The sequence below is a fragment of the Malus domestica genome, chromosome 03 (genome assembly GCF_042453785.1).
Source record: "Malus domestica chromosome 03, GDT2T_hap1".
NCBI classification, from domain to species: domain Eukaryota; kingdom Viridiplantae; phylum Streptophyta; class Magnoliopsida; order Rosales; family Rosaceae; genus Malus; species Malus domestica.
The window spans coordinates 6137707-6149921 of NC_091663.1; the positions used below are offsets into that span (position 1 = coordinate 6137707).

The window sequence follows — 12215 nt, forward strand, 5'->3', positions numbered from 1 at the left end:
TCATATAAATGGAGAATTATATACGAAGGGTTGTGAGTCGCCCACATCATATCTCCATAAGTAAATCCCTCAAGTATACATGGGAGCAAATTGCTCTGTATAAATTCCAAAGGAAAATGTGTCATGAAGTGTAGAAAATCCTTGAAGGATTCAAATTGCTTGAAGTAAGCCCCTGAAGGGTAAAGCATAAAATATATACTCAATATCAATGGATGATATAAATTGCCTTAGTGAGTACTATCATTATGATATTGTTGCAACATACTAAAATCTCTTGCAAGAGTCAATGACATTAAATTAGAACTCTTGAAGAGTTGATGATATTAAATTGGGACTCCTGAAGAGTCTAGAAAAATTATAAAGTGTTGAAGGAATTATTGTCTCGAGCTGCAGATTGAACAATCTACCAACACGAACCTTATCCATGATATTTATGATATTAAAAGAACCATATGGATTGAAGATTATGAGTTGAATACTCATATGATGAAGACACTAAGAATAATCATTTATCTTCGTGAGGTTAAAGATAAATTAATACTTGGTCCAGAAGTACCACATCTTAGTGAAGTATATGCTTTATTGTATTTGGCACAATACATTGAATGAAATAAAGCTTATTTATTAATATCTCCAAGAAATTACAGATATGTACATACACATGAGTTAAAACAAACAAACAGGATAGAGCCTTCACAAAGGTTGCTCATGTGAAGCCTCAGTACTCGGAAGTACCCCAGAAGGGGGAAGCACTGGAGATTGATCATGTGGCACCCCAGTACTTAGCAAAACACCAGAAGGGGAAGGCATCAGTTGCTTTCGGAATCTAGCAACAAACCTCTGGTGATCACTTTGAATTCGACTTTCAGATTCCTGCAGTTGGTCGAGCTTTCTTTTCATGCTCGTAGAGTAACTATTTGCAAGCACGTGTAACACCCTATTTTCGTGCTTGAGCCCTCTGATCTCTTGTTTAAGACTTGCCACCTCCGCCATCAATAATTCAACTTGGCGAGTTTGAGCAAGTAGGCGTTGGCCCATATTGGACACAGAGCCAGCACACTGAACACTGAGAGCCAAGGAGTCTTGAACGGCCGACTCTTCATACCGTTCTAAAAGGATCTTGTTATCCCTTGGAGTGAGAAGATTCCTAGCTACCACAGTAGCGGTTATGTTATTCTTCATCACAGAGTCCCCAACCATAAGAGGATCATTAGAAGATAAGAAGGACGGGCGCCATATATTATCATGACGCTGCTCGTCTGTATCACTCATAAGACTCAAATCTAAGCAAATGTTAGATGGGCAAGTCATTTTTTAGAAATGATGAAGGAAAAATAGAGGTCAAATAAAATTTCAGAAGTGCAAGAAGGTGGAAATTTCTCAGGCAGCAACTTTCTGAGCATACTCTTGAACGCAATTGATGTCTCTATAAAAGAAGAGGCAACAGAGCCGCTTGTTCAAAGATCGAAGCGACACGGCTCTCCGAATTTCAAAAGCCAGATTTTCCTGAATAAAGTTCGTTGACATTTTTCAGACGTAATCCCAACTTTTTCAGATGTCGCGTGCAATTTTGTCAAAGATCTCTGACAAAGTTGAAACCGCGTAAATCTTACTGTTCTATTTACACCACAGTTGCTGACAAGAGTAAAAGCACAGCACCACCACTTGCTATTGAGAAATCTTTATATATGTCGACCTCTGTTCTCCATAACAAGGCAGACCCGCAACACTGCAAGAATACCTAACTCTTCCTTATCTCCGAGAATGCATCTTCAACATAGCATTTCGAAATACTCAGTTTTCTTCCTCTCCGAGAATACCTCTTCAAACATGTCACACCAGAGCAAGATTATCACATATCTTCAGGGACCAGAGCAAGATTATCTCATATCATGCAATCTCCCTGTCCTTTCCTTTGTCCTTGTTCTTGCCTGCGAAGACAAGGATAAAGAAAGCAATATGTCGGAACCTCCACTCAAACTCCCGGTAAGGAACCGACTGCCTGGAACCTTTCCTGATTGCTTACCTAGTGTTGCTCTCGAGTAGTTATCTCCAACGGTTGGAGCTGGGTCTCCAGTCACCAAGAAGTGATGAATCATTCAAATGCAAGGGTTTGCATTCCACTCCTGCATCATGGGACAAATCCTACAAGAGAAGATGCCACACATGCATAGGGGAAAACCAGGGAAAATACTACTTAAGCAAGGGGAGCAAGTAAGGAAAGTGAAAATGATACATTGAAGCATGTAGAGACAAGCGCAACAAACACGTGCTGATTCATCCCTGACAAAACTGAAGATCACTTGCCACATGAAGCTCCTCATAGTCCAATTTCATTCAAGATCAAGCCTCGAAGGTCCTTGAAGAAATCACAAGTCCGATTCAAGATCAAGTGTTCATTACTCTTGAATCAAATTCCGCTCCAGATAAAAGGAGTAAATTCCGATCTTCGATGCTAGTCTAGCAGAAAGTCCTACAACCCAGTTCAAGAAAAAGGCTGTGGAAAGTTAACAATAAGTAAAGCAACTCTTTTAGCAACTCTTCTTACTAAGAGACTAAAGCAGAACAATCAACGATCAACCTAAATGATTTGAAATCAAGGGGAGATACTCATCAGGGGGAGCATCCAAGACAGATCAAGATTTTAACGAGTCAATCGAAGACTTGTGGCCATCCAAGGGGGAGTGTTGTAAATATTATGTGGATGGTCCACATGAATAGTTTGTTACTATTTATGCATAGTATTTTCACTATTCATTTGTGGAAAATTTGTAAAGTGAATAGTGCTTTCTTTTGTTTATATAAAGGAAGAATAGATAGATGAATGTGATGAGTTCACGGGAAGGAAAGAGAGGAAGGAAGGAAGAGGAAGAGAGAGAAGGAAGAGGAAGAGAGAAAATAGAGGAAGATGAGAGGAGATAATAGAGAGAGTTATCTTTGTACTCCTATTATTTCAAATTATAATGAAAGCACCACTGCTGCCCCGAGGACGTACTCCAGTCACACTGACTGTAGAGGAACCTCGTAAATTTTGTGTCTTGTTTCATTTATTCCACTGCACCCATAGTCGATTTTACAACAGAAACTTTAATTGATATGATATCTTTTGTTAATTTTTTATAATATAATCAATGAGGTTGAAGACTTGGAGTATGATGATATAATTGATGATTTTGCTTTAAAAAATGCAAGAATACTATTTCTTAAAGGTTGAAATTTTAAAAAGTTTTGCTTGGATTGGTTGTATATGATTTTGCTTTTAATCTTCGGGATTTACGTGCTAAGTACAACAACCGCGTGTCGTATCAAGATTGAAAAAGTAGCAAAGTTCGAGTGTCGACTGACAAGTAAGTAATTTTTGTAATATATGTTGAAACTTTAATTGATATGATGTATTTTGCTAATTTTTTATAATATAATCAATAAGGTTGAAGACTTAGAGTATGATGATATAATCGATGATTTTGCTTCAAAAAATGCAAGAATACTATTTCTTAAAGGTTGAAATTTCAAAGAGTTTTGCTTGGATTGGTTGTATATGATTTTTCTTTTAATCGTTAGGATTTAGGTGCTACGTCCCCTCGTTGTATTTTTTTTCATATAATATAATATAGGCGTGAGGGGCTAGCTCCCAATTTTGACTAGGTTTCAACCCTTTTTAATTTTTTTTTTAAAAAGGCATGTTTTTTAGCCTTCGCCCAGACACCAAAAAAGTCAGGACCGGCCCTGGTGTTTAGTATTTATATGTGGATATTTTAGTAATTCGGTTTTGTGCATGGTGTGCATAGCTTGTGCATAGCAGGTTTGTCTTATTTATGTCCCAAGATTAATAAAATGGGTCATTTTTATCTATTTCCCTTAAATAAAAATCAAGACATCATCTTTCATCCACTAGCAATTATGTCAACAACCAAGACCAAAAAATCCTACGTTCATATGGCATATTCAACACCTTACCTACCTAGCATGCAATCCTTTTCTCCATTTGCCATTTCATCAATAGAGAGAAAGCATGCACGCAACCTAGAAAGTCAAGATCAGGCATATTCAACACCTTACCTACCTAGCATGCAATCCTTTTCTCCATTTGCCATTTCATCAATAGAGAGAAAGCATGCACACAACCTAGAAAGTCAAGATCTATGTGACCGAAGACTTCCTTGCCACAGCCGAAAGCATTTACATGGTCTTCAATTATTGTCAATACATGACTTATAATTACTCACAAATGTATGAGTCAAACGACAACGTTATAAGTTACAGTTTGTCTCAAAAAGAAATAACCAACCTCACAAACCCGATTCCAAAAATGAGGGTTTTGCTTGTGAAATTGATTCTAATGTACTCACTTTTCAGTGCAGTGTTCTTCGTTTGCTGTTGGAGCTCCATGCAACCGAGACCGGGAGGGAACGAGACGGATATGCTGGCGTTGCTAGCCATCAAATCTCAAATAACGGACGACCCTCATCGGATCATGAGCTCCTGGAACGGTTCCGTTCACTTCTGCATGTGGCCGGGCATCACATGCGGTCGACGACATCGCCAAAGGGTCACAAAGCTGAGCCTACGATCTCAAAACCTAGCGGGATCCTTATCGCCACACGTTGGAAACCTAAGTTTCCTAAGGGAATTGGTGCTGGACAGCAACAGATTTGGTCATGAAATTCCTCCCGAAATCGGGAACTTGCGTAGACTGGAGGTACTGAATCTATTTGATAACGCATTTACTGGTCACATTCTTGACAATATTTCTCATTGCTTCAGCCTCAACTATATAAATTTAGGTAACAACAAGCTGGTGGGCAAAATTCCTTTGGAACTCGGCGCGTTGCCGAAGCTTGGATCATTTGCTGTAGAAGTCAATAGTTTAACCGGAGAGATCCCTCCGTCTTTGGGGAACCTTTCATCTCTCAAGGTCCTTAGTGTCTACAGGAATAACTTGGTCGGAGATATCCCAAGTTCTCTTGGCAGATTGAAACAATTAACATTTTTTTCATTGGGCTTTAATAAGTTGTCTGGTACAGTCCCTCCCTCCATCTATAACCTCTCTGCCGTTACTACTTTTTCCGTCGTAAATAACCAAATTCAAGGGAGTATTCCCTCAGATTTGGATAAAACTCTCCCTAATCTCCAAATCTTTAACCTCGCCGCCAATCAATTTTCCGGATCAATCCCTCTCTCAATGTCCAATTCCACTAGTGTAACGGCATTTCACGTTGCACTAAACAACCTAATCGGATCACTGCCGAATTTTGAGAAACTTCATAAGCTTGTGAGATTCAACATTCAATATAATCACTTCGGAAGTGGCGCCGATGGTGACATGCGCTTTCTGTCAGATTTGAACAATGCCACAGAGTTAGAGTTGTTGTTGATAAATAGTAACAACTTTGGAGGGACATTGCCGGTATCAATCTCTAATCTCTCAACCAAGCTTCAAAAGTTTTGGTTATACGAGAACCCGCTCCATGGAAGCATCCCGGCTGGCATAGGGAATCTGATCAACTTGGAATCGTTGTCTATGTTCAGTAATAGATTCTCGAGTGGCATCCCGACTGACATAGGAAAGCTTTCAAGGCTAGTAGAATTAGACATTTCTACAAACAAATTATCGGGCAGTATTCCGTCCTCTCTAGGAAATTTAACCATGTTAAACAAACTCTTCTTGGAAAGTAATAATCTTCAGGGCATCATCCCTTCAACCCTAGGGAAATGCCAGCAGCTGCAAATGTTGGATCTTTCAGATAATAACCTCAGTGGCGCAATACCCCAACAAGTTTTTGGCCTTCCCTCCTTGTCAATTTCTTTGAACTTGTCAGCAAACCACCTCACCGGTCCACTGCCTATAAAGTTTGGAAACTTGAAGAGTCTGAGTGTGCTGGACGTTTCTGATAACATGCTATCCGGACAACTTCCTCCTAGCCTTGGTAGCTGTGTGAGTTTAGGTTTCCTAAACTTGCAAGGCAACATCTTTCAGGGCCCCATTCCTTCATCTATGGGTTCGTTGAGAGCGCTTGATTCTTTAGACCTTTCGCGCAACAACTTGTCAGGTGAAATTCCAAAGTTTTTAGGCAGTTTTATCTTGTTAAAGAATCTAAACCTATCGTTCAATGAGTTTTGGGGAGCAGTACCAACTGGAGGTGTTTTCAAGAATGCAAGTGCGATTTCAATAGCTGGCAACACCAGGCTTTGCGGCGGTATTGCTATTCTCCAGCTGCCCAAGTGCAAGTCCAAAGAGTTTAAGAAAGGAGGATTATCTCGTAGCTTGGAAAAAATCCTTTTGGCATCCGGGATTGCTCTTCTAGTCATGGTGTTGTCTTGTATCTTTGTTTGCTTGTCAAGAAAGAAAAGGAAACAAACTCCGTTGACTACTTCAGAGAGCTCATTCTTACAAGTATCATATGCTACTCTCCTAAAAGCTACTGATGGGTTCTCTTCGGCTAATTTGGTGGGTGCGGGTAGTTTCGGGTCTGTGTACAAAGGACTTCTCAGTGACGACGACGACGATGTTGATGAAGGCCACCTTGTTGCAGTGAAGGTGTTTAACTTGTTACGCCATGGAGCATCGAAGAGTTTCGTATCGGAATGTGAGGCTCTGAGAAATATCAGGCATCGAAATCTTGTTAAGATTATAACTGCATGTTCAAGTGTTGATTTTCATGGTAATGACTTCAAAGCTCTGGTTTATGAGTACATGGACAACGGAAGCTTAGAAGATTGGCTGCATCGGCCTACTGGAATTGAAGAGGTAAGAGATCATGCATCCAAGAATTTAAACCTTCTTCAGAGGCTTGACATTGTAATTGATGTTGCTTGTGCAATGGATTATCTTCATAATCATTGCGAAACACCAATCGTTCATTGTGATCTCAAGCCAAGCAATGTTCTTTTGAACACCGAGTTGACTGGACATGTTTCGGACTTTGGATTAGCACGGTTTCTCTCACAATTACCAAGTAATGTTTCGGAAAATCAGATTCAGACAAGTTCCATCGGTATAAGAGGAACGGTTGGTTATGCTGCTCCAGGTACATATCCTCATCCCATTTGCACAATACAAGCAAAGCTATTTATTTACGGTTGTGATCACAGTATTAATTTCTTATTTTTACCAATATATGTAGAGTATGGAATGGGAAGCGAGGCGTCGACAAATGGAGACGTCTACAGCTTTGGCATTCTACTGCTGGAGATCTTCACGGGGAAGAGACCCACCGATGACATGTTTAGCAACAACTTGAACCTCCATAATTTTGTCAAGATGGCTATCCCTGAGCGTGTGACCGAGATTGTGGATGCACCACTTCTTCAAGGAGGCACCGATCAGTGCAGCATGGGAGTTCCAAAAACTGAGGCGTGCTTGAGTTCGATATTTAGAATTGGAATTGCTTGTTCTGCTGAATCCCCTACAATTCGACTAAAGAATATTGGTGATGCTGAATCTGAACTTCGTTCAATCAGGAACACTCTTGTTGGATAGAAACTTTATTTTCTGTGGTTTTGTGATAAATGTTGATCCTAGTAATATCCATATATATCTTTGTAGCAAAAGGACGACCTTAAAAGCGAACAAAGCTCCCTGCTTTCCGAGTGTCGGAGGAACGTCTATGCACGCAGCCTAAACCTTTGTAGTAAAAGCATGTAAATAAATAAACGTTATTATGTTTTAAGAAAGAAGAATGTATTACAACAAAAAGCAATGACAAAGTTACATTCTTATGTTTATACAAAATAAGTTACATCTTTTGTACTACATGTATTACATAAACTAATTCAACAACTTTTCTCTGTTGTTTTGTTCTGTCATCTTTTTAAAGAATGAAATGGCAAAATTGAACTACTGGCAGAAACCGGTCTGAAATTAGATGCATCTCATTGTCGGAAATCTGCATTCAGACAGTAATATGAAACTATAAGATATAAAGCAACCTGTGACGGAAACTGGGCAAGATAAATATTGATGAGTAAATGGTCAATACTTGGATTCCAAGGTATAGTAACTTTAGCACACAAATTATCTGCAGGAAAGTCTTCACAGGACTCCTATTTCAACTGTGCAATGGATAATTTTTTTACCAGCATGTTGCTAACTCTATGTTAATGTGTTCGTTTTTTATGGTTGAAGAATTCAGTTCCAAATATGAGATGTGCAATTCGGATTCAAGACATGTATTTTGAGAAACTTGTAAAAAGGAAGGTTTCAGACCTTGTATTTGAATTTTGAAGCAGGTGCGAAATCAGAGCCGCAAGTATTAAGCATAAGAAAAATCTGGAGTGCATATTCTTTGATCGTAACTACTGAAGACAGTTCCTAAAGAAACGAATTCCCTGTTCAAACATAATGAGGTAATCATCAACAAGCTGAAAGAAATTACAAGAATATAGCATAAAGGAAAAGCAGAGTTATAAGAGGCTTTGATATATTGTGTCCTCACTTGTAATGCAAAAGTAATGTCTGCTTCATCTGCTGCATTCATTGTCACTCTTTTAAGTTTTTCATCTCGAGATTGACCGCCCAATTTCAGGAGCCCCTGCACATAGATTATGCCTCAGTAAGTAACTTGTTTCTCCATTACCAAGTTGTAAATTCGCATTCAAATCTAATAGCATATTTTCGGGGAATCCCAATACAAGGAATGTTATACTAACAGATGTATTTTCTTACCTGGTCATTTAGCACTCTGCACATACTTGAAAATTCAAAAATTCCGACTGGTGGGATTAGTGTTGATTTGCAGATGTCTATATAAGATTTATTTAGCTGCAAATATGTGAAAAATACAGAAATCAGTAACGTAAATTTTACATGCTACTGTTATCGTTTATCATCAAACAATGGAAAGGAAACACACCTGTGCTACAGTTGAATCCTTCTTTTTTCCACGGAAAAGCCTCACGGCAGAGCAAAGTATAATCTGTGGTGAAATAGGACACTTGCATTAAAATTAATGATAGGATGCCAATCTTTAAGTTCGTTTCATGGCTCGGAACTATTGGAATACTTAAAAATCCCATAGTCTACATTCAACAAGTACAAGTCACTAGAAAAAGGGTTACCTGTTGATGTTGCGGAAGACTTTGTATGGTGTCCACTACTGGTGATTTGAATGTCTTTGACAAAGCAGAAGCCATATGACCAATTGTCACCTGCAACACACATTAGTGAAAATTTAGAACGTAAATAGTTAAAAAAAAATGTACGCACTGTGAAACTTTTAGGTTTTGAAAGTGTTTACTTGAAACTTTTGGAGTTAAAAAAAATGAATCAAATAAAGATAATGGAACTGCAAAATTGTGAAATCTTGTTGCAGGAACGGATGAATGAACTGAAATGAATGCATGACATCTGTCAGTTTGCTGATTCGGATAAGTTCTGAAGCATGTGGGGACCAGGGTGATCACTTACAACATCAATCTCCTGTTTTTTCCCAACAGGAGCTGGAGCAGGAGCCGTCTGCTGCTCAACGAATGCGTCCACTACTGATGATGAATTCAAGTTATCAGTAGATTCTTTCACCTCAGCTTCCAGAATCTCAATTGCACTCCTGGAAAACAGTTAGGAACAGTTAGGCTCATAATCCCACGCAAAGCTCCTACAAAAACAGTCAAAAGCCGCCAGACATATATAGATGCAGTTTCTGACATTAATATGACTCGTAACTTTGCAAGGCATATACATTATCGGATGCATTGATGAATCTAAAGTGCTTGTTCTTAACTTGCACCCTTACAATTGCACAGCCCATGTCTATTACAATTAACCAGAATGGTCAAATTCAAACACCCTTTGTAGAATTTATGATGTGACTCAACAAAACTAACCTGCAAATACAAAGTGCTTTCCTCATATCTCCAGATGCAGCCGCAACTTTCTGCCATTTTTCATAGTAAGTACTCAGCCTATATGCATGTAATATAAAGATTGACAACATCTAAATAATTAAGGATCTTCCGGAAAATATGATAACAATAGCAAACTCACTCTGGCACAAAGTTCCAATGCTGGTGGTTGAAAGACGATGTAAGGTAGTGTCTGTTGTAACACAATAACTGTTAGTACTCGTTAAATATACCGAGACAATAAGAGAGAACAACTCTTATTTGATTACTCCACAGCAAGGGAGAACAAAAGTATTCCTAATTCACGCTCGTGATTAATTCATGATTGAATGGCCCAAACTTACTATTAGCCTCTGCCGAAGAATCCTGAGAATCTGGTCATAAGAGTACGCCCGAAAAGTAATAACGATAGGTTTGCCTAGAACATGAACAGAATTTGTAAGCGTACTAGTTGTTAGTAAATACCACACCCGAAATACAGTCCAGCTTCTCATTGAACAAAAACGAGGTAACAAAAGCTATTCAACTCACAATTTAGTGACTGAAGTCTTGGAAGAAAACGATCGGCTAGGTCTATGGCATTTGCCACTCCTGCAAAACCATATATAATATGAGGCCTTCACATATAACTACAAATTTTCAATTGACCGTATTTTATATCAACTAGATTCAGTACCTATGAGTATACATCTCGAAAATTGGTACGTTGTGAGCATAAAAAGATCATGAAGCACCGCCCGGTCTTTAGTAATTAAGAAGTCCAATTCATCAGCTATTACCAGCCTGATAAAATAGAAACCATTTCAGTATAACCACTCTTTATTACATCCAAAGTACCAAGATGAGACCAACGCGTGTTTATGTGGCCGTCAAACATTGCGCACAGCTTGTGTTTGAACAAGGATAAATTACTTACGTCATCTTCCTTCTAGAAGACGAAGGCTTCTGGGAGTACAAATTTTGTAGAAGCTGCAGGGATGAGGTTTTGCTTTTAACTTTCTTCGGCGGTTGGTCTTTACCAAGTATCTGCCAATGCAAACCAAATGTGAGCACATCATCTGGTATAACTTACGACCAACAACAGAATAAGCTTTCGAGCTTCGTTACCTTAGTGAAAATATCAGAAGTCTTTGTTAGAGAAGAACAATTCAAAGCCAACACATCCGGTTCCTCAAATCCGGCCTGGCAATAAGAACAATTCCCAGTGTTAATTAGCACTTTGTATCGAAGTAACACACTTTTCGGACATGGCAATTAATCATATACATTTTAAAGGTTCTACAATATTTGTACAATTAAGCACATAATATCATTGAGGTGCAATTAGGAATTAGCTCACCTCCCCCGCCCAATCAACCAAAGCCTGCTTCACTTTCTCAATGGACAGCGATTTTCCGGTCCCGGGACACCCACACACGTACAAACTCCCAGCTTTCTCTTGCTCTATGCATTGCTTCAAGAACTCCAAAACCCTCTTCTGCTCATCTTCCCGGCATGAAACAGTTGGCGGCACGGTTGAAACATGCAATGCCTCCTTCACCTCGCTGATTTGCTTGCCATCTACAAATCCAACCAAACCAATTTGCCAATTTAAATACCAAACAAACAAAATTTGTCAATTTGACAATTCACTTGAAAAATACTCACCTTTCGGGTTCCATTTCAGTTTCTCAACTGATTTTTCGACTGGTTTGCACACAGTCTGAACCTTCTTCTGGGTGAAATACTTCTCAATTCCCTGAAATTAATTCCAAATTAATCAACGAAATTAAATCGACAACTTGATCAGTCTCGCAAACTACTTCCCGGTTTCAACATCTCAACATCAAATCGAATCTCACATTTGCCTGAGTGTTGGCGCAAGAACTTAGCCGCTTTCGGGGCGATTCCAATTTCATGGGCTTGGAGATCGGGCTCAGCTTCATCGGCGACGAGTTGGATCTGAGCCTCCTCCTCGGAGGTGTCGAATCTCCAGCGGATCTGACAGCATCGGGCGTACTCTCCCATTGGACGGGCATGCTGTCGTCGTTGAGCTCGAGGCTGCGTTTGGCGATGGCAGGCATTGTGTTGGGAAACAATGGAAATGGCGTGCAGGCGGGCAAGGTTTAACACGCGGGAAGAAACGGGTGGGAGATGCTGATAAAGCTGACATTTTTAGCGGGAACAAAAATTGAGCTTGGCGCGCTGGCGCGCGCGGGGTTGCTAAATCAGGGCGCGGAATAGTTGTGAGTTTAAGGCCCATTAAGGGAGCTAAGGTTAAGGTGTTGGTTTTCAAATCTTGGAGTATTAAATACTAGCATACGCCTACGTATTTTGTGTGTGTGAATATTTTTTTTTGGTTTTTTTTTTATAGGAAAGAGAAAAGACGATAGAGA

At 39.4% G+C, this 12215-nt stretch overlaps 2 protein-coding genes across 3 annotated transcripts; one reads left to right on the forward strand and one right to left on the reverse strand.

Moving 5' to 3' along the window:
* Positions 1–4213: 4213 nt before the first annotated feature.
* On the forward strand, positions 4214–7735 carry LOC103427119 (probable LRR receptor-like serine/threonine-protein kinase At3g47570). 2 transcript variants are annotated; one of them, XM_070818879.1, is made up of 3 exons: positions 4277–4699; positions 4785–7028; positions 7125–7735. In XM_070818879.1, the coding sequence occupies exons 2-3, from the start codon at positions 5183–5185 to the stop codon at positions 7478–7480; spliced, it is 2202 nt and encodes a 733-aa protein (XP_070674980.1). In that variant the 5' UTR covers positions 4277–4699; positions 4785–5182; the 3' UTR covers positions 7481–7735. The 2 variants fall into 2 exon arrangements, with proteins under 2 accessions (XP_008363412.3, XP_070674980.1); XM_008365190.4 differs by having other exon boundaries at positions 4214–7028.
* Positions 7647–12008, reverse strand: LOC103427154 (cell division control protein 6 homolog B-like). The gene is made up of 17 exons (XM_029099663.2): positions 11682–12008; positions 11488–11578; positions 11180–11400; positions 10948–11022; positions 10757–10866; positions 10517–10623; positions 10372–10431; positions 10185–10258; positions 9983–10033; positions 9823–9872; positions 9407–9545; positions 9058–9147; positions 8853–8915; positions 8666–8761; positions 8436–8531; positions 8207–8328; positions 7647–7886 (listed from the first exon to the last, which is right to left on the reverse strand). Exons 1-16 carry the CDS (start codon positions 11901–11903, stop codon positions 8296–8298), a joined length of 1578 nt encoding a protein of 525 aa, XP_028955496.2. The 5' UTR covers positions 11904–12008; the 3' UTR covers positions 7647–7886; positions 8207–8295.
* Positions 12009–12215: the final 207 nt, after the last annotated feature.